Genomic DNA, 23,853 nt, shown 5'->3' on the forward strand with positions numbered 1-23,853 from the left:
GTATGATTGCGATGCTATTATATTTTTTATTAATATTTTTATATTTTCTGTTTTTATTTTAATTTACGTTTTAATTATTATTGTGTTATGTTTTTGTATTAGTTTTTTAAATATGTCTATATAGTTTTTATTAATTATTTCAGTTTTAGTTATTTCAGTACATCAACTTAAACTAAATGAAAGTGAGAAATATCAGCTTTTATGTGTTTATAATCAGGATTACTGCACATTCCACACGGATTTGACTATTATTTTGTGTGTTTGTGAGAAGAGAGTGTGTGTGTGTGTGTGTGTGTGTGTAACGTGATCAGGCATGTGCTTTAGATGTTCTGTGTGAAATGTGAAGTTTCACACAACAGATGTTTGTTTGTCCGACTGCTTTTGTTCTGCAGTGCTGCTGACACCCGCTTCATTTGTGTGTCCAGAGGTCAGAGGTCACAGATCCTCCATCATGTGATAAAAGATTCAGTCCAGAAGAAACTGTTCATCTCATAGACTTCCTTTGTTTTTTCTACACTCAAAAAATAATTCAGTCTTTGTAAATATCACAATAATAAATAACTATGCTACCTCAATAAAATCTCTGGATGTCACTTAAGTGAATGTTTGAGTTAGACATACCAAAATAAATGAAAAATAATTTTGTCTAAAAGTATAAAAATGACTTTAACGTTTTAGACCACGTCAATTTAATGTCAGAAAGACTCCAGTGTTGGACGGATGTTACATTTTTAACTAGTGAAGACACATGAAATGTTGTCAGTTATCATGATATATTTAACTATATTAGCCTTCACAAGTACAGCAAAAACATGAAACCAGACCTGTGAGGAAAGACAGACAGAATTATAATATCACATCATGTAGAAAACAGATTTCCAAGAATCCCTGTTTGTGTGTCATAATGATAAGAATCATCAGCTCAGTCACGTCTTGATGTTTTCTTCTTTCTTTCACAGGATCCAAACGTCCCAAATATTTCACTTTTTTCACTCACATCAGTGAAAGGACTCTAGTGACACTCCTAATCAGATCATTATGGTTTTTAAAAGATATGTGAACTTTACCGATTATAGATTCATTAGTGCTGAATGCTGGGAATCGTGTGTCAGGTTGAGGAATCGATACGGATCACGTCGCTCTTCAGCCGTATCGATCAGCAGCTGTTAATGGATCAGAACGTCACAGCGGCTCATTACTGACTCGGAGGAAACCAGCGGAATATGAAAGCGTGCATGAAATCAATTACAACCTTCTCTGTCTGTGATACAGTATGTTAATGAGGCGTAAAACAAGCCCCTCCCCAGCTGAAATAAATAAACGTTTAAAGTCTCCCTGTGGGGAAAATCAAGTTTTTAACGTTGTTTAAATGTCTATATGCTGTTTTTAAGTTGACCGAGTGGATCTCTGAGCTTGTGCAAGTGAGTGGAGGCGGGGCTAATTATCATATTCATAGATCCGCGTATAATAAATGAGGTAAGGGTGTGGCATTACATTCAAGCTATTTTAAGGCATTAATATGTAATTTTGGTGATCAAAGATGAGTTTTAAGGGATACAATTATTGACTACAGGGGAACTTTAAAAACGTTTTGCCCATTAAGTTATGAAAACGTTATTTCTGAATGTTCTCTTTAAACTTTTTAAGGGAACATTCCATTGTATCATTTTGCAAACATTATGTGAATGTAAATGTTCTCTGAACATTCTGATACAAGTAGCAACATTTAAAAAACATTATAGGATCAACACTAAAATGTTTCAGAAAAAAAAAAACGTTCCATGATTGATGTATAAATAACATTTTTGTACATTATTAAAGGTGCAGTAAGTGATTTCTGAGAAACGCTGTTGATATTTGAATTCACCAAAACAAACCCAAAAGGACCACACCCCTATCTTAATAGCTCCGCCCCCAAATTCACAAACACACTATGCAGCACAAGCACCACCCCCTTAATTAGCGGACACGCCCCTTACTGCTGATTGGCTACAAGTGTGTTTTGGTGCTCGGTCCGATCCACTTTCAACAGCGTTTCTCAGAAATCACTTACTGCACCTTTAAAGACTAGATAACTTTGAACAAACATTCTGTTAACATTACTGAGAGAACATTTGATCATAACTTTGAGAGAACCTTGACAAAACTGTTACCTGGGTCTGCATCACGTGTGTGCACGAGCTTCATGACCCGATTACATGAGAGGAAGAATCTGTTCCAGGATGAAGTGATCTGCGTCCTGAGAGACTGAAGAGCCAATGAGGTCAGAAGAGACAGCTAAGATAAAGAGAGCAGAACCTCATTGGCTGAAGCAGATGCAAACGAACCAATCAGGATGCAGCGCTGTCTTCATATTCTCTGCATTGTGCAGTTTTAGAAACAGCTGAATGGTTTCAACATCCACTTCTTCATGCAGTGAGAGTTGGACAGAAAGAACGCCTCATGAAATGAGATCAGACTAAACTAGGACACGGACTGCAGCTGACGTGACACTCGCATCAGAACCCTTCCTTCATGAGCCACAGAAACAGTTCTGGAATATGAAGTGTGTCGAGAAGGACCTGAGGGTTTGTTTCAGATGATTTTAGCTTCACTGTGCTTCTGAACCGCGACTCTTCTAGTGATTCAAGCTCAGCTTCATGTGCTTTGAGCTCTGTACCGCGTCTGAAGACGGTTTAAAGGGGTGGTTGATTATGATTTCACTTTTTTAACTTTAGTTAGTGTGTAATGTTGCTGTTTGAGCATAAACAACACCTGCAAAGTTACGACGCTCAAAGTTCAATGCAAAGGGAGATATTTTATTTTACAGAAATCGCTACAATAAACATCTGGTAGGGACTACAACAAGCTTCTTCTCGGGTTGGTGACATCACTAACCCTAAAATTTACATAAACCCCGCCCTCGAGAACACACAACAAAGGGGGTGAGGCCATGTTGGGCTGCTTTAGAGAAGAGGAAGAGTCGCTGTAGTCAGTTCAACGCTGGATTTGCACAAAAGATTAACATGACGGCACATGCTAGTGGATGAGTTGAATCAACTCCACAACAACTACATAAATTTATCCACTAACCATTCAGAAACGTCTAAAAGTTGTAACTTCTTCCTGAGTCTCTCCATCAGTGTCGACTCCGGTTTGAACAATGTAAGGCTGAACACCGTTACTGACAATCCTCATTTTGGCTGCGTGAGATTCTCCAGCTTTGTTGTTGTTGAGCGACCGAAGCGCGAACTGTTAAAGCTGTTAAAGCAATTTTAACCTGGTTAAAATGTTGACTTTTTGACCTTTAAGGCTTAATATTGTAAATTTCTACATATAATTAAAAATATTTCACATTTAAAATATTTAAATGATCTCATCTATGCAACAACGTTTTACCAACAATGTCAAATTTAACATTTCATCTCACTTAAAGGTGCAATATGTAAGGTTAAAATATCCAAAAACCACTAGGCCAGTGTTATATATTCTATTCACTTGAGTACTTACAATATCCCAAATGTTTGCAACTATTTGTAAATCGTGAGAAAATTGCAATTTTAACCAAGGCTCCGGGACGTGTGAGGAGTCGCCTGTTACCCTCGGTTTCCGGTTTTATTTTGTAAAACCCATGGAAACACCAAAGATGCTTTAATATATTACATGTTTTAATAGACAAGGGAACAACTGTTTGGTTACGTTTATTGACAGAAAACTAATTATTGTTATATAGCTCAACATGTTTAGTCTTACAGTTTAAATCTAATTTTCTTGATTTTTTGTGAGTACCATGCTTTACCATGCCTCAGAGAAAAACACTATTTTGTCAAGTAGCTAACATAGCATAATTAGATGCAGCTTTATTTTTAGTAACAGTAATACAGCATTTTCTCCATCATACAATATGTTTTAAAATGAATTGCATGCCATTTATCAACACAAACCATCCAGCATTTAATATGATATTCTAAAATCGATCTATTTTACTTCAGTATGTTAAAACAACCTAATATATACATAACATTCCCTCGTATGACAATAGACTACAAAACACAAACCTATCCTATTAATGGTGCTAGCGTGCTGTCTAACTATGAAAATAACTTCTCAGCAATAGCTAAAGCAAAACACACAAAAAAGACTGAAATTCCCTGGAATTTGGGCTGCTGTCATTGACAAGATCATAAATAAAATAGTCGATCATGAGGTTTCTAATAAACATTGCGTTGCGTGGCATTGTTTAGTCTTCACTGATTTCGCGTTTTCTGCGCTGAACCGGGCTTAAAAGATCAAAAACACACTTGAAGAACCTTGAAAGTTGACTGCTATAGATTTCAATACTTTCTGAAAAAGATGAACATATGAAGCCATAATTTATCAAATCTCACAAATATATATGCAAAACAAGTTTGTGAGAAATGACAACAATTAGATTTCTGAAGTGTGAATATGTGCTTGATCTTGTTCAGCTCTTCTGGATCTGATGTCATAAACCAGAATAATGACAGTAGCCACGCCCACCAGAGCAGAGAGGACCAATCGGATCACAGCTTCAGTAGGACCACAACAGTGGACGGAGTCTGAGGAATAAAAACATCAAACTGAGATCAGCTCAGACAATAAACGCTAATATCAAAAATATGTGAAGGGCAGGAAAAATGATCTCTACTCACCATTGACAGAAACTCTGAAAGCTTTTAATGATGTTTTCCAAATTGCAATTTGTAGTTTATAATCTCCAGCATGTTCAGTTCTGATGTCTGTGATGGTCAGAGATCCAGTTTGATTGTCCAGCTTCAGTCTGTCTCTGAATCTCCCATCATGAGCATCATCAGCGATTCTGTTGTACCGTTTATTGATTTCAGCTATTACAGTATGTTCAGTTCCAAACCTTCACTGAATCTGATCATAATAATTAATTTTAGTAATACTAGAGTTCAGAGTGACTGAATCTCCCTCCTTCACTGAGATTTCAACTGTATCACCAAACAGAGAACAACCAGAAACAGGGTTTGTCACAGATTAATAGTGTTAAACAACTAAAAAAATTGTTTACAAAAGTGAAAGGTTTTAAATTTCAATTTTTGAACAATATTGTCACGATCACCGTCTGTTCCTGTCAGTTCCTGGACTCCATTTCCCATAATCCTCCCTGCCAATCACATGCACACTCCACACCAATCACCAATTGCCACACACACCTGTAGATCATTACCTGGACTATAAAAGACTCACACACACACCACCTCATTGCGAAGTCTTGTTTCACCTAGTGTACATTTCTGAGCGTTATTATCCTGTCTACCTGTTACCGATCCTGTCTGTTACCCGTTATCGACCCGTTGCTGCCTACCTTTGATCCTTGCCTGGTATACTGTTCTGTGAGTGATATCTGCCTGTCCTGACTATTGCCTGTATCCTGACTACGATTCTGCCTGTCCCTTGCTGTTCCCGTTTGACCCTGCCTGTACGACCACGCTCACTTATAATAAAGCTTTGCATATGGATCCCTGCCTGAGTCCAGCCTCGTTACAAATATAATAAACAATAGATCAGAGCAAAAAAAATGGTGTGTGGATGTATATTGTATATCTGGTGGTTAAAAAACAAATCAGTGAAACAAAAATTTAACTCACCATAGACAGCAAGCACGAAATGTATGTTCACATGGTTGTTAAATATTCTATAAACTCCATCATGTTCAGTTCTGATGTCTGTGATGGTCAAAGATCCAGTTTGATTGTCCAGCTTCAGTCTGTCTCTGAATCTCCCATCAAGAACATCATCATATACAGTTATGTTGAATCGCTTGATTTCAGCTATTACAGTGTTTTCAGTTCCAAACATCCACTGAATATGATCATCATCCTTCATTTCATTATGATCAAAGTCTAGAGTGACTGAATATCCCTCTATCACTGACACTATAAGCCCAACAATCGTCCTCCCTGAAGAAAGTTTTTCACAGATTAAAGCTTTAAAATCACTTGATGTTGGAGTCACAATCCCTGCCTGTGTTCCCTGTGTCTGTCATGGACTGTATTTTTGGTCACCCTCGTGTTTTCTCCTGTAATTAATTCTTTAATAAACATTACTGAGTGAATTCCCTAGAATTCATCTGATTGAATCCTAGGGTTTTATGTATCAGGACATAATAAAAAATGATCTGGTCTTTGGCAGGTCTTAAAATGAGGTACCTGTATGATCTCAGATGAACAAAAACACGACATATTACACTGTGTCATCGTTTATTTAAAGTCCCACTGTAGTCAATTATTTTATCCCTTAAAACTCATCCTTGATCATCAAAATTATATATTTAAACATTTTTTTCCTGTGAAAAAAATTCTTAAGGCCTTGAAATAGCTTGAATGTAAATCTACACCCTTGCCTCATTTAATATACACAGATCTATGAATATGATAATTAGCTCCGCCTCCACTCTTAGCAAGAGATCCACTCGGTCAACTTACTGAGGTAAACGCTGCACAATGGTATTGCTCTTTACAACATCAGACACATAACGGTAATTAATATGATTAGCCTTTTGCTTGACTACCTTATCAAACACCTGTTAGACAATGTTACACAATCCATGTTCACATTCACGAGTCAGCTGACTTCTAACAATCAGTATCCTTACAAATGCTTTGAACATCATAAAATCGTAACATACATCATACGCCCACCATATTGAGAAATTTACCCAATTTTTCATATCAACAGAAAAATATACCAGGATAACCTTCTTTTGAGACTCCCTTGCAGAGTTAGTTGATGATATGCTAAAGCCCGCCGACATGTTGACGTGATTGGTCACAAGGTAGTTTGTGACGTCAGAAACACCAGCGATTTCAAACCGTGGGTTTGAGACTGTCTTTGGTTTACTGCAGTTTTAAAGAGAAAATACTCAGCAATGGTGTTGACTTATGAACTTGCATATGGTTTGACCAGATAGACATATGAACAACAAAAAAAGGGACTTTAACAAAAAATGAGGCCATAATGTAGAAGCCATGTGTGATAAAACTAAGTACTGTTTCCACAGGAATTAAGAGAGTAAGTAACAGTCAGGCGCTGCTAATCAAATGCCTTTCGTTAATCAGCAATTGTGAACAGCTCTATAAAAGCAGCAGTTCTGGCAGCTTATTGGTCTGGAGCCTTCAGGTGTGTTTTGACACAATGACAACAACCATAGACAATCAACCAAAGAGCAATCATCTTAGAGAAGCAATTGCTACTGCCATCAATCTGGAAAGGGTTTTATGGCCATTTCCAGACAATGTTAAGTCCATCATTCCACAGGGAGGAAGATTATTCACAAGTGGAAAACATTCAAGACATTCAACAATCAAGTTGCCAATCTTCCCAGGAGTGGACATCCCAGCAAATTCACTCCAAGATCAATGATCAGAGAATTTGCGCAAAAAACAAGAGCTACACCTCAGACTCTAGAGGACTCAGTTAACAGCTAAAGTTGGCCAAAATTGGGTCATGCAACAGGACAATGATCCGAGGATCACCAGCAAATCTACATCAGAATGGCTGAAAAAGAAAAGAATCCCCCAATGTGAGGGACTGATGAAGTCATACAGAAAATTACTACTTCCAGTTGCTGCTGCTAAAAGTGGCTCTACAAGCATTGAATCATAGGGTGTACTTAGTTTGTCACACATGGCTGCTCCATTTTGGCTTCATTTTTGTTAAATAATGTGTAATATTTCATGTGTTGTTGTTCATCTGAGATGTTACCTAATTTTAAGACCTGCTAACGACCAGATTATTGTTTTATTATGTCCTGTCTCATAAAACCACAAGAGGGTGCACATTTTCAAATGAATTCTGGCCCTGAATGAAAACAAATAGCAGAAGAGTGTATATTGGATTAGATAGTATCTGTGGTGTGATATTTAGTGCTCTGAGCTGTCAGATTGTGAGCTTCTTATTAGCAGGAGAGAAAACGCGTCAGCCACAAACTCCTGACACACACAGCGATACAGAAGAGGTTTATCCACCAACAGATCAAACAAAATGCACTGATGTTTGTACAGATAAAATAAAAGAGAAAACATATCAGGCTCCATTTTGACTCAAAAAAAAAAAAAGAAAAAAAAAATGAATCACACATATAATGTTTGCCTTTGTTGCTACAACTAAATTAATTAGTGAATGTAAACCTGTAAATGTAATTGTTAATTTAGAGGAATTTGCATTTGGTATTGGGAAAATTAGACAAGAATTTTTTGAGTTCATAATGAAAACTCTTGCTTTTGATTGTAGATTTTGGTATTTTAGTGAATCTGAGGCACAATAACTTTAGTTTTGAAACTCTGAGTGAGTTCATCTGTTCATCTGGAGAAACTGAGAAGTGTAGATTTGATACCAAAGTGTAGAAGTGATCTTCGATAGCAAACTTTCTTTTGAAAGCCACATCTCTGGCATTTGTAAAACCACTCCAGAAAAAGTTAGTTAATGCACTCCTGACCTAAAGGTTAGATTATTGTAATGCTTTACTGGGCGGTTGTCCTGCACACTTAATAAACAAACTCCAGCTGATAGATTGACAGTGACAGTGAGAGTAAATCTTTTTCTCTTACTGTTGGTCTGGATTTTATAATCTCCATCATGTTCAGTTGTTCACCCCCAGACTCTTAATGCATCGTGTTTCCTTCTGGAGCATCAGTGAATGTTTGAACCTTTTTTAATAGTTGTGTTTGAGTCCCTCAGTTGTCCTCAGTGTGAAAAGATGGATCTCAAAATCATTCAGTCACTGCTGGAAAGGGTTCAAATATGCAAAAGATGGTGGAAAACTGAAGAATTTTTGGGACCTGGAGGATTTTTTCTGAAGAACAGAGCTCAGTTTAACTGCTCAGAATAAACAAGAGACTTATGAACAACCATCACACAACAAAAAAACAGTCGTAGATCATCCAGGTAACCACACACAGTATTAAGAATCAATGGTTCACAAACTTTTGAACTGGGTCATTTTAATAAATTCAGCTATTTTTTTGTCTTGTGGATTATATGTAAACATCTTTTATGTAAAATATCTTACTCAGGAGAGTACTAAATAAAAAATAACATGCATTTTGTATGATCTCTCTTATTTTGTTAAAATTGTGCACATTTTCACAGATTCTGCAAGTGGTTCACATACTTTTTCTTGCAACTATATATATAACTAGTAACTAGCTCCTTGAGTAGTTTTTTATCGGATACTCTTTTACTCTTACTCAAGTAACTATTAAGATTATTACTTTCACTTATACTTTGAGTAAATATTGTTATAAGTACTTTTACTTGAGTACAGTTTTTGGAAACTCTACCCACCTCCAGTGACTGGAATTACCCTCATGGACAGACCACCTGAAGAACAGAATATTTCACAGATTAAAGCTTTGAAATCACTTAATGTTCCTTTGATGAAGTTTCACAAAAATACTTTTAATCATTTAAAGGAGAAGTTAATAATATTCTGCAGCAGTACAAAGACAAAAATTGATATATGAAAAGAGAAATTGGTCATTCCATGTCAAATCAAACAAATTTCGGCATCTTTGCTTTGTCAAATGTTTGATTTTGTTAATATTTTTTCTGTAGAAAGACAAACTTACATAGTAATGAAAGCTTAAATATTAAATGCCTCATTTGCTTATTTACAGAGTAATTCACTATTTTGTAGAGGGGTGTCAAAGTCATGACCCCAGCATCATAATTTTATTTTTACACAGAGATTGAGTCAGAGGTTGGTCCTCTTTAAATGAAAAATCAGCTGTATGCAAAGTGACCCACATTTGGTTTTTTGACTGAAAATGTGAACAATTTACCAATTTACTCATGGAGATTGAGATATCTTTAAAACTTTTTGAGTTACAGGCATGCAAACTTTTTTGAACTGTCACCGTTGGCATATAATGAAACAAAGACTGCTAAAGTCAACAGATTTTCCTTATAGATCTACCAATCTCTGTGTAAAAATAAAATAATGATGCTGCCATCTTTCTAAAGTCATTTTTACACCCCTGTAAACTGGCTCCAAAAGGTGAAAATTGTCATTTTGACCCCCTCTACAAAACAGTGGATTATGCCATATACTGTATATAGTGGTGGTTAAAATCATTAGAACCGTAAGATTTTTTTAAGTTTTAAAAAATACAGCAAAAACAGTAAAATTGTGAAATATTTTTACAAATTAAAATAACGGTTTTCTATTTGAATGTATTTTAAAATGCAATTTATTTCTGTGTTGGTAAAGCTGAATTTAAATGTTAAAATGTTTCTTGAGCATCAAATCGGCATATTAGAAAGATTTCTGAATTATCATGTGACACTGAAGACTGGAGTAATGATGCTGAAAATTCAAGTACAAGTAACTGAGATTAGAATTCAAATTTGATCTCAGTAAAATCACAGTTCGATTATTTCTGTATGAGAATAACAGTGAATGTTAATAATCTCTGACTAATTTAACCAGTAATTTATTACATGCTACCAGAACAGAAACAACTGAAGCCATAAAAACAGATTTAAAACTCACCAACCATACACCACAAACACGAACAGAACAAAACTAATTTGAGAAACATTTTCTTCATCGGTTCACTGAAAAGCCCACGATAGTAACCCTTAAAATGTCTATAAAACATGACTGAACTGTGATATTTATCTGGTTGTGTGTGAATCCTCCTCCAACCTCAGTTTCTGCTTACACAATCACAAAATTCAACAAGATTTTGCTGATCTTAAAGTCACGTGAAAAAACAGGACACCTAAATGAATTTTAGGGTTTTACGTATCAGGGCATAATGAAAAAGTACTTGAAGGTCTTAAAATTAGGTAAATACAACAAAAACACAACATATTACACCATTTCATTATTTATTTGACAAAAAAATTGGCCAAAATGGAGACACCGTGTGTGACAAACTAAGTACATCCTTACTGTTTCAACTAATCCACACATACATGGATATTTTTATAAAGTGATTTTTTTCTTCCTTCGTTTAAAAAACAATCTCTGTCCACATGAAAATGCTAAAACACGCTATGAAGTGCTGTCAAGAGCATGCCAAACCAGCAGGTGGCATTATAATACTAACCATAAAGCCATGTTGGCCAATCAGAAGCCTGAAAAAAAGGTTATTACCAGTTCCAGTGTCAAACAAAGGAGATAACAGCAAAAAGTAATATGTCGTTTTTAAGACCTGCTAACGAGCAGGTGAATTTTTATTATGCCCTGATATGTTAAACCATAGAATTCACAAGGGTGCACATTTTCAAATGAATTCTGGCCCTGAATGAAAACTAATAGCAGAAGAGTGTATATTGGATTAGCTTCTGACTGTGAGATTGTGAGCTTCTTATTAACAGGAGAGAAAATTACGACAAACTATTGACACACACAGCGGTTTATCCACCAACAGATCAAACCAAACACACTGATGTTTGTACAGATATAATAAATGAGAAAAAACATATAGCAGGCTCCATTTTGACTCAAAAAAGTGAATCACACATAATGTTTGCCTTTGTTGCTACAAGTAAATTAATTAGTGAATGTTAATGAGAAAACACAGTAACCTGTAAATGTAATTGTTAATTTAGAGGAATTTGCATTTGGTATTGGGAAAATTTGACAAGAATTTTTTTAAATTCTTAATAAGATCTCTTGCTTTTGATTTTGAGGCACAATAACTTTAGTTTTAAAACTCTAGTTGAAGCACATGTGAGTTCATCTTTTCATCTGGAGAAACTGAGAAGTGTAGATTTGATACCAAAGTGTAGAAGTGATCTTTGATAGCAATCTTTCTTTTGAAACCCACATCCCTGGCATTTGTAAAACCAATTTTTGTAACCTTAAAAATATCTCTTAATGACGAAATATGCTCTCAGGGGTGAATGCAGAAAAGTTAATGCGTTTAGGACCTCAAGGCTAGATTATTGTAATGCTTTACTGGGCGGTTGCCCTGCAAGCTTAATAAACAAACTCCAGTAGTTTCTTTCTAGAACCAGGAAGAATGACCATATTAGCCCGGTTCTGTCAACACTGCATGGGCTGCCTATTAAACATCCTTTACATTTTAAAATCCTGCTGATTCCATATAAAGCCCTGAATGGTTCAGCTCCTCAATACTTGAGTGAGCTCTTATTACATTACGAACAGTCCTTCACATCCACTGCAAGCTCAAAAAAAATTCTGGCCAATTGATAACACCTAGATTATCAAAATTGACTGTGAAGATCCTTTTCCTATTCAACACCCAATCTCTTCATCTACCAAGCAGGAAGCAGACACACTCTGTCAGTTTAAATCTAGACTAAAAACACATCTCTTTAACCTGACATACACATATTAAATATATGAAAATTATATGAAATCAATTACAACCTTCTCTGTCTGATACAGTATGTTAATGAGGTGTAAAACAAGCCCCTCCCCAGCTGGAAAAAAATGTTTTAAGCACGTTTTCCTAACGTTCCCATTAAGTTATGAAAACGTTATTTCTGAACATTTTAAAATCTTTTGCATGATTGATGTATAAATAACATTTTTGTACATTATTAAAGGTGCAGTAAGTAATTTCTGAGAAACACTGTTGATATTTGAATTCACCAAAACAAACACGCCCCTACCCAAAATGATCACACCCCTATCTTGATAGCACCGCCCCCAAATTCACAAACACGCTATGCAGCACAGGCACCTCCCCCCTAATGAGTGAACACGCCCCTTACTGCTAATTGGCTACAAGTGGTGCTCGGTCCGATCCAGTTCCAACAGCGTTTCTCAGAAATTGCTTACTGCACCTTTAAAGACCAGATAACTGTTGCTGGGTCTGCATCACGTGTGTGCACGAGCTTCATGACCCGATTACATGAGAGGAAGAATCTGTTCCAGGATGAAGTGATCTGGGTCCTGAGAGACTGAAGAGCCAATGAGGTCAGAAGTGACAGCTAAGATAAAGAGAGCAGAACCTCATTGGCTGAAGCAGATGCAAACAAACCAATCAGGATGCAGCGCTGTCTTCATATTCTCTGTGATACACTGCGTTGTGCAGCTTGAGAAACACGGTAAGAGCTGCATCTGTTTCATGTGTAAAACATCCGCTTCTTCATGCAGTGAGAGGTGCAACATCAAACCATCTTCCTCTACAGTCAGCTCAATTCCTGTCATGATGGAGAGTCTAAAGCCCTCGGTATACTTCGTTTTTTTACGCGTACGCTAGTGCAGGGGTTTTCAAACCTGTCCTGGAGGACCCCCAGCACATTTTGTATGTCTCCTCATCTAACACACCTGATTCAACTCATCAGCTCATTAGTAGAGACAGCAAGACCTGAAGTGGGTGTGTCAAATAATAATGAGGATACTTTCTATCTTTCTTCGCAAAATCTCTTGTCTATATAGGCCTCCATCGTCGCTGTAGCTTGCATGAGTTCCCGTCTGTTCTGTTTATGCAGGTTTTTTTCCGATTACTTTGTGAATTGACGCCCCCAGGGCACAGCTGCCACCTTGTGGATAAACTAATTACTGCAAAAAAATTAGTATTAGTACAAGTACGCGTGGTTACAAAAATCTGGCGGTGCGCGCACTCTTCTGATGACGTAATTCGCATCATGCGTGCTGTACACTGACCCTCGCGTACGCGTAAAAAGTGAAGTATACTTTGGGCTTTACTGAGCAACTGTTGACCTGACTCTGAAGAATAAAACATCTGCCGAATAATGTCACAAATATAACTGAGGGTTTCTGCTGCTACAGTAACTCAATAATCATGTTTATCTGTTACTCCATTAAGGGTTAGTTCACCCAAAAATGAAAATTATCCCAAGATTTACTCACCCTCAAGCCATCCCAGGTGTATATGACTTCTTTCATATACAAGAAGTCATATACACCTTCTTTCAGACGAATGAAAGACGTATCTTCTTTCAGACGAACACAATCAGAGATATATTTAAAAATATCCTTAGTCCTCCAAGGTTTATAATGGCAGTGAATGGCAGCCCAAATTTTGAAGACAAAAAAATGCATCCATCCATTAAAAAAATGAATCCATACGACTCCAGGGGGTTAATAAAGGCCTTCTGAAGCGAATCAATGCGTTTGTTTAAGACAAATATCCTCATTTAAAACTTTATAAAGCAAAATAACGAGCTTCCGGCGGGACAGCCATACGCATTCGACGTACGTCCAAAAAGCGTTAACTTCCGTGACGTAGTACACAATAACATGACGTACTAGCGTAGAACGTCATTGCATTGTGTAGAACGTCGCAGAAGTTCACTTTTTGGACTTACGTCGAATGCGTATGGCTGTCCCGCCGAAAGCTTGTTATTTTGCTTTACAAAGTTTATAAGTTTACATAAGTTTATAAACTTATAAGTTATATTTTGTTTATAAAGGATATTTGTCTTACACAAACGCATCTATTCACTTCAGAAGGCCTTTATTAACCCCCTGGAGTCTTATGGATTCATTTTTTTTTTCTTCAAAATTTGGGCTGCCATTCACTGCCATTATAAACCTTGGAGGACTAAGGATATTTTTAAATATATCTCTGATTGGGTTTGTCTGAAAGAAGATGGTCATATACACCTAGGACGGCTTGAGGGTGAGTAAATAATGGGATAATTTTCATTTTTGGGTGAACTATCCCTTTACACACACTCATCTAATTCATGGTTTTCTCATTCTCATGTTCTAAACCCGTTTGACTCTGTTCTGAGAGTCTTCATGTATGATGAATGACAGACAGCCGTGTGACCTGCAGATGTTTTAATGACTGCACATGCTCACAGTGAACTGCTGATGTGTTGATGTGTCAGTTACACATGAACTTATAATAATAATAATAATAATAACATGTTCCTCTCGGTGCAGCCACTGAAGAGCCAAGACACAGATCTGACCATCAGGCCGGTTACACCAGCTGTGTGCAAGTTACTGTAAAAATTAGGGTATTTAAGGTGTAAATGGCCACTAAGTTGCAACTCAGCTAACAGGAAACGTTCTCAGAACGTTCTGGTAAGGTTCTCTAACGTTACTAACAAACATTCTTTCAGTAACGTTAATAGAACGTTTGTTCAAAATTATCTGGTCTTTAATAATGTTCTCAAAACGTTAGCACAAAACGTTTTTTAAATGTTACTACTTGTTTTATAGAACATTCAAAAGTAACGTTCCCATAATGTTTGCAGAATGATAAAATGGAACGTTCAAGAAAAAATGTTTTTTAAACGTTCAGACAATATTTAGAAATAATGTTTCTTAAAGGTGCAGAAAGCAATTTCTGAGAAACGCTGTTGAAAGTGGATCTAACTGACCAACAAAACACACTTATAGCCAATCAGCAGTAAGGGGCGTGTCCACTCATTAGGGGGGAGGTGCCTGTGCTGCATAGCATTTTCATGAATTTGGGGGCGGAGCTATCAAGATGCCTGTTTGTTTTGGTGATTTCAGAACGTTTCTCAGAAATTGCTTACTGCACCTTTAACTTCTTAGGACATAATTTTGTTCGATATCAATCAGGAATAAAACATCAGACTGATGAAATGACGTCATGAGCTCATGTTTTATCTGACAGACTGATGATGATGATGATGATGGCAACATTCACACTTGTTTAAATTTTAAAAAAGAGAGTATTATGTGCATAACAGACTCGATTGTGGCGCTCCAGCATGAAACCCTATCAACGCATACATTTAAGAATAAAAACATAAAAATTTAATTTATATAACTGGATGTATTAGTATTTATTTATTGCCCTTTGTTAATTTTAGATACAGTTCCTTTATATTATTTACATATTTGAAAACATGAATTATTTTATGACTATTTTTGCGTCGCTCTAAATGGAAATGTAATTAATCATCGCTGACAGTTAAGCAAATCGACTGCAGTGAGATAAAACTGCAGGCTTCTTACTGGATCAGTAACGGTGGTAAACTTTATGAGCTCTGCCTTGAGAACAAACGCTGCAACTAGAGTAAGAACAGAGGAAGTTACAAACAAACTACTTTCCTGTACAGCTGGTGTTGAAGCCGTGATGATCGTGTGTCTGGATCAGGGCTGCAGTCAATCTAACATACTGACATTGATCAAAGAGTCTCACAATCATCTACCCAAACCCAGAACTACAACAAATGCACAGACAGACTACAGGTCATGTGACTAGTTAAGCGGTTAACCCAGCAGGTGATCCTTTAGTCTCTAGTAAACCCCTGCCGCTGTACACATAAATAATAAAGACACGTGTTCCATGTTCTGTGTCATGCACACGTCAGTTCAGTGTTTCAGTTCATGTCGTGTTTATCGTATGTCGTCCGGTCAAAAAACGCCCTGAAAACAATTTAACTAGCAAATACATGGAACGAAACAGCCCGTGTCGTTCATCGGCTCTTCCTGTGTTTGCCGTGGTCCTGCCGTCAGTGACATCATCCAGAGAGTGTGTGTGTGTGTGTGTGTGTGTCAGTTTCCTGGTTTGATTTACAGACAAAAAAACAAAGACGACAAAAACCGAAGAAGAGGAGCAGGAGATTGAGTCGCTCCGGCTCAGAGATGTGAGGAGGTGGAGAAGCACAGCTTCAGCGTGTACGGGTTCGAACCATCTGAAACACACAACAACACGTCACAGATTACTGACAACAGCTACAGCATCAAGAGAAACGTTCATGCTTCATCTCAGATCCTGAATCTATGACATGATTAAACAGACAGGGGCTGATGGGTAAACAGAAAGAGCGTATGCTTACTGGGTATCCGGATCTGATAGTGATTGAGAACCGTCAGAACCTCCACAGCGTGAGTCTTACTGTCGAACTCCAGTAAACCAGAGATGGTCTTTGAACTGGCTGCAGATACAAACACAAGAGACACGTGAGCGACGGATCAGAATCACGTCAAACACAAACTCAAACACGGCGGAAAGTCACGGTACTATTGCTCCTACAGCGCTTTATACAGTACAGATTGTTTCAAAGCAGCTTCACAGTGATATAAATGTAACAGTGTTGATGTTGCAAAATTCATCAATGGAATCTTCGTATAACCAAGAAAACACATTTAAAAAACTGGACATTTTGAACGTTGTCTTCAGAACTTAATGAGAACGTTAGCAAAACATTCTTGGAACATATTCTTGTTAGATGGGTAAATCAAGTAATCAAATTTTTTTTTCTTCCTCTTTTGCTATTGGAGTTAATGGGAACACAAAAATGATATTTGCTGTCGTCTCCCGTTCGCCGCTATAGACGTTTACCCAACTGTGACGTCCATTATGAAACAACGTGCAGCTTAAACAGGAGACGACACTGTCATTGTTCAGCTCAACAGTGTTGATGTAGCAAAGTTAATGAAAACTCACGTTTGGCATCAAACACTTTGTATTTGATGAATCCTGGGACGTCGTGTTCTGTGCATAACTGCAAAACAACAGAACAAAATCAGAGTGGCTTACAGTCCAGCAGAGGGCGCTGGCGACATGTATACTCAGCTCTAGAGATGGGCTCATACTGTTTTTATGTACAGCTAGTTATGAATACTGTAATCTAATCCTAACAGAAAACTTTCTGCATTTTAACAATAAAAATAAAACATTGTTTACTTTATTTTATACCACTGTTACAAATGAGGAAGTTTTGTCAGATTGAACTCACTTCTGGGAAAAAATATCTGAAAAAAGTCAAAATTATGACATTCTAGGTTATATTTATGAGATTAAATTTTGAAATTATGAAATAGTAAGTACTAATTATGAGATGAAAAGTCAAAATTATCACTTAAGTCATAATTATGACAAAAAGTTGAAAGTTGACATACTAAATTGAAATTATGAAATCAGTTGAAATTATGACATTAAAATGTCAAAATTATTACTTAAAAAGTCAATAAAACGTTGAAAGTTGGCATACTAAATCAAAATTGACAAATCAAAATTATGACATTAAAAAGTCGAAATTATGACATAAAAAGTTGAAAGCTGACATACTAAATCATAATTGATAAATCAAAATTATGACATTAAAAAGTAATATTTAGATTAAAAGTCAGAATTATGACAAAAAGTTTAAAGTTGACATACTAAATCGAAATTATGACATAAATCGAAAGTATGATGTCATGTTTATGAGAATAAATGTTTGAAATTATGACAGCAAGTGATAATTGAGATGAAAAGTTGAAATTATGACTTAAAAAGTTGAAAGTTGGCATACTAAATCATAATTGACAAATCAAAATTATGACATTAAAAAGTAATATTTAGATTAAATGTCAAAATTATGACAGTAAGTAATAACAGATGAAAAGTCGAAATTATGACTTAAAAAGTTAAAAAGTTGATATACCACATCGAAATTATGAAATAAATTGAAATTATGACATTAAAATGTCAAAATTATTACTTAAAAAGTCATAATTATGACAGAAAACGTTGAAAGTTGGTATACTAAATCAAAATTGACAAATCAAAATTATGACATTAAAAAGTCGAAATTATGACATAAAAAGTTGAAAGTTGACATACTAAATCGAAATTATGAAATAAACTGAAATTATGACATTAAAATGTCAAAATTATTACTTAAAAAGTCATTTATGACAAAAAGTTGAAAGTTGGCATAATAAATCAAAATTGACAAATCAAAATTATGACATTAAAATGTCAAAATTATTACTTAAAAAGTAATATTTAGATTAAATGTCAAAATTATGACATAGTAAGTAATAATTGAGATGAAATGTCAATTATGACAAAGTTAAAAGTTGACACTAAATCGAAATTATGACAAGTCGGAATTATGACATTAAAATGTCGAAATTATTACTTAATGTCATAAAAAGTTGAAAGTTAGCATACTAAATCAAAATTGACATAAATTGGAATTATGACATTAAAAAGTTGAAATTATGACTTAGCATGTCATAATTTTGAATGTCATATTTTTGATGTCTTAGACGGGCGCGTGACATCTGTGTGCTGTTTTCTGTGTATGCGGTGAGTGAGCGTGACGCACCCGCTGCAGGTCGTCTTCACTGATGCAGGGCGGCACGTTGTAGAAGTGCAGCACACACGACGGAGGCTGGATGATGTTCTTGGAGGCCTGACCGGCGCTGGTGAAGCGGTTGTTGCGGGTCATGGCGAAGTCCTTGTAGCTGCTGGAGCCGTCCTCCAACTCGAACACCTGACTGGGGATGACGGCGTGCTGCTTCGACACGCTGACCACAGAGAACACAACGACACACATCCATCAGTCTCAATCTTACACACACCACTGACTTCAGAGCATCTGTGTGTGATGAATTATTCTGATGGATGATGGTCCATCTCAATCCCATGAGCCTCTGCTGCTGCTGATCATCTGATTCTTTACAGTTCACATGAAGTCCTGAACATTTCACTTAGATCGAAATATTAAATTATTGAATTCTTCCCCTATCTGATGTGTGTGTGTGTGTGTGTGTGTGTGTGCATGTATGCGTGTGTTTGTGAGTGAATGTGTGTGTGTGTGAGTGAGTGTGTATATGTATGAGTGTGTGCGTTTGTAAGTGTGTGTGTATATGTGCTTGAGTGCGTTTGTGTGTGTTTGTGAGTGTGTGAGTGCGTGCGAGTGTGCGTTTGTGTGTGTGCATGCGTTTGTGAGTGAGTGTGTGTATTAGTGAGTGAGTGTGTGTATATGTGTGTGAGTGTGTGCGTTTGTGTGCGTGTGCGTAAGTGTGTGAGTGAGTGTGTGAGCATGTGTGTATGTGTGCGTTTGTGTGTGCATGTGTATGAGAGTGTGTGTGTGTATGTGTGCGTTTGTGTGCTTGTGTGTGAGTGCGTGTATATGCGTGTATATGTGTGTGTGTGTGTATGCGCGTTTTTGAGTGCGTGAGTGTGTGTGTGTGCGTGATAGACTGGGTGTGTGTGTGTGTGTGTGTGTGTGTGAGTGAGTGTGTGAGCATGTGTATGAGTGTGTGTGTGTATGTGTGCGTTTGTGTGTGTGTGTGTGTGCGTGTATATGCTTGTATATGTGTGTGTGTGTGAGTGCGTTTGTGAGTGCGTGAGTGTGTGTGTGTTTGTGTGTATATGCATAAGTGTGCATGAGTCTGTGTGTTTGTGAGTGTGTGTGTGAGTGAACGTGTGTGTGCGTGTTTGTGTGTGCATGTGTATGAGTGTGTGTGTGTATGTGTGTGTGCTTGTGTGTGAGTGTGTGTGTGTGTGTGAGTGCGTGTATATGCGTGTATATGTGTGTGTGTGTGAGTGCGTGTATATGTGTGTGTGTGTGAGTGCGTTTGTGAGTGCGTGAGTGTGTGTGTATATGCATAAGTGTGCATGAGTCTGTGTGTTTGTGAGTGTGTGTGTGTGAGTGAACATGTGTGTGTGCGTGTTTGTGTGTGCATGTGTATGAGTGTGTGTGTGTGTGTATGTGTGTGTGCTTGTGTGTGAGTGTGTGTGTGTGTGAGTGCGTGTATATGCGTGTATATGTGTGTGTGTGTGAGTGCGTGTATATGTGTGTGTGTGTGAGTGCGTTTGTGAGTGCGTGAGTGTGTGTGTTTGTGTGTATATGCATAAGTGTGCATGAGTCTGTGTGTTTGTGACTGTGTGTGTGTGAGTGTGTGAACGTGTGTGTGCGCGTTTGTGTGTGCATGTGTATGAGTGTGTTTGTGTGTGATTGTGTGTCTGTGTTTGTGTGAGTGCGTGTATATGCATGTATGTGTGTGTGTGTGTGAGTGCGTTTGTGAGTGCTTTTGTATTTGTGTGCATGAGTCTGTGTTTGTGAGTGTGTGTGTGAGTGTCTGAGCATGTGTGCGTTTGTGTGTGCATGTGTATGAGTGTGTGTGTGTTTGTGTGCTTGAGTGCGTGTATATGTGTGTGTGTGTGTGTGTGTGCATAAATGTGCGTGAGTCTGTGTTTGTGAGTGTGTGTGTGTGAGTGTGATCATGTGTGTATGTGTGCGTTTGTGTGTGCATGTGTATAAGAGTGTGTGTGTGTGTATGTGTGCATTTGTGTACTCTTGTGTGAGTATGTGTGTGAGTGTGTGTGTATATGTGTGCTTGTGTGTGAGTGTGTGTGTGTGAGTGTGTGTGTGAGTGCGTGTATATACGTGTATATATATGTGTGTGTGTGTGTGTGTGTGTATATGTGTGCTTGTGTGTGAGTGTGTGTGTGTGAGTGTGTGTGTGAGTGCGTGTATATACGTGTATATATGTGTGTGTGTGTGTGTTTCCTCACCAGACGTTGAGTCGTTTGCTGAAGACCTTGATGCTGTTCAGGTGTGTAATCGCTCTGTCAACCGCATATTCATCACCCATCTCCACTAGAGCCGTGCCCGGGACGCTCTTCATGAACTTCACCTGCACACACACACACACACACACACACACACACACACAGTTGGGGTGTATTCGGTAATATTATTGATTTAACTGCATCATAAGATGAGAACAAAATTTGATCCGAGTGCTCCTAAACTGTCTTCATTTAAATGTTTTCGACCATCAGCACATCCAGCATTATATTTCTGTTCCATCTGTTAGTCAAAGTGTTCATCATCGCCGCACGCTTTACCTTCTCAATGTTTCCGTACAGACAGAAGAGGTTGAAGATGCGGGTGCAGTTCATCTTGGCGGGATGCAGGCCGCTCACCATGGCAACAGAGCTGGAGGCGTGGCTCATGTAGGAGGAGGTCTGAGGCAGCGGATACGACACCACCTCCGGCACGTCATGAGAGCTGCGCTTGAAACGGTTATTACTGGGCAGAGGCAGCAGGGGGCAGTGTGACCCTACACACACACACACACACACACACACACACACACACACACACACACACACACACAGTTATGACACAGCCTTTAACCCTTGTGCTGTGCTAAAAATCCTTTACCTATTTTTTTTCTTTTTTTTTAAGTCATTTATCCGTAGGCCGGACATTTTTGACTGGAAACAGTAGAAGTGTTTAACAAGGTGGGAAAAAAATCCCCCAAAAAATCTATTTTCATGTGAAGATGTTAAACCATGTGTGATTACTGTCAACAAGTTCAATGTGATAACATTAACCAGCATTTACAGGAAGAAGAAAATGGGTTAAAATGACATTCATTACTGTTAAAAACATCATCATATTTAATCACTGGAGTGTGTTCTCATGTATTTCTTTTGCTGTTGCTTTATAGAAGAACCAGTGATTTGACCAGAGTTTAGAATTAAGAGCTAATGAAAGAGCGATATATAACAGATCACACTGATGAGGACTGACCGTATCCGTTGTCGCTGTACGAGGACGGATGTTCTCCCAGGATGGCCTGCCGCTGTCGGCCTTTACCGCGCTCTACGACAAACACATTCAACACACAGTCTGTAAAAACACTCACACTTACACTGCTGACACATTCACACACGAGCACAGAAACACACACAGAAACATCCCTCACTTCTAATGATTTACTTCTGTAACTCTCTTTACTGCCATTCTAAAAAAAACAGCATAAAGTAAATCAAACACTAACCAAAAACATACTAAAGTTAAATAATTTAACCCTATGGTGCTCTTCGTTAAAAAAAACAACAAAAAAACATTTTGATTTTCTGAATGGTGTGACACATTTGGAGACTTTTGCTGCACATGCTATATAAACACACACACACACACGCACACGCACACACATACATACACAAACACACACATACACTCAAACACACACATTCACACACATTTACACACACACGCACACACACACACACACACACACACTCAAACGCATACATACTCAAACACACACAAACACACACACACACATACACTCAAACGCAGACACACACACATTTACACAAACACACACACACAAACAGTCACACTCAAACACACACAAACACCCACAAACACATGCACAAATACACACACAGACACACACCCACAAACACACCCTCACACAAATACCCACACACACTCACACACACAAGCACACACATACACACACGCTCACACACAAATGCACACAAACACACACACACTCACGCACAAACACACTCACACACACAAATGCACACTCACACACACGCACACACAAATGCGCACACACACACACAAACGCACAAAATTGTGGACATGTTTGAAAAAGTTTAAATGGTGAAAAATAAACAAACAAAAATCGTATAGATTAATTGTATTGTAAAAAGTTTGGATCATAATTATTGCATAAATATTATTTAGTACCTTAAAACTCCCTCAAAACACAACATCAAAGTCCCCCTGTCACGCTATTTTAAAGAGCCCTAATTTTGTTCTCCTACAGCAGGTTTACATTCATCAAACGTCAAAAATCATAATAATATTGCAGCATCAGCTGATTTCTCAAAAAATAATGGTTTGTTTGAAGATTCGGTCTCTCTAAGCCCCTCCTTTCCAAGAGCTTCCTCTGCTCTGACTGGTCAGACGGCCCAGTCTGTTGTGATTGGTCAGAAACTAAACGCTCATTATCATATCTGAATCACCTAGAGGTTTTAACGTTCCATTCGCAGTATTACATTCACTTTCACGTGTGACTGAACAAAAGCAAGGTTCTCTCAAAGTTATCTGGTCTTTAATAATGTTCTCAAGCGTTATTGGATGTTCATCTACTGTCTTTTTAAATGCTATACTTGTTACTTTTAAATGTTCTCTGAACATTCCGAAACATTTCAATAATGTTTGCAAAATGATACAATGGAATGTTCCGTTAACACTCGCAAGAAAAAACTGGACATTTTAAATGTTCAGAGAACATCCGGAAATAATGTTTTCATAACTTAGCAAAACATTCTTGAAACATATTCTTGTTAGCTGGCAGAGAGAAAGACAGAGAGAGAGAGACAGGCAGAAATAAAAGGCTTTTTTTGTAAATTAGGC

General features: G+C 37.5%; 1 protein-coding gene across 1 annotated transcript in view; it reads right to left on the reverse strand.

Annotated features, from left to right (window-relative positions):
- Window positions 1-14,743: 14,743 nt before the first annotated feature.
- The window catches only part of LOC127522357 (heterogeneous nuclear ribonucleoprotein L-like), a 39,164-nt gene continuing 30,054 nt past the window's right edge, over window positions 14,744-23,853 (reverse strand). Inside the window, exons 7-13 of the mRNA XM_051912209.1 lie at window positions 22,225-22,296; window positions 21,534-21,748; window positions 21,198-21,319; window positions 19,000-19,201; window positions 17,349-17,406; window positions 16,738-16,836; window positions 14,744-16,593 (exon numbers count right to left, since the gene is read on the reverse strand). Coding sequence (XP_051768169.1) covers window positions 16,538-16,593; window positions 16,738-16,836; window positions 17,349-17,406; window positions 19,000-19,201; window positions 21,198-21,319; window positions 21,534-21,748; window positions 22,225-22,296 — 824 coding nt within the window. The 3' untranslated portion in view covers window positions 14,744-16,537. The remainder of the gene's footprint in view (window positions 16,594-16,737; window positions 16,837-17,348; window positions 17,407-18,999; window positions 19,202-21,197; window positions 21,320-21,533; window positions 21,749-22,224; window positions 22,297-23,853) is intronic.

Source organism: Ctenopharyngodon idella, chromosome 11 (genome assembly GCF_019924925.1).
Source record: "Ctenopharyngodon idella isolate HZGC_01 chromosome 11, HZGC01, whole genome shotgun sequence".
In the NCBI taxonomy this organism is placed as follows: Eukaryota; Metazoa; Chordata; class Actinopteri; order Cypriniformes; family Xenocyprididae; genus Ctenopharyngodon; species Ctenopharyngodon idella.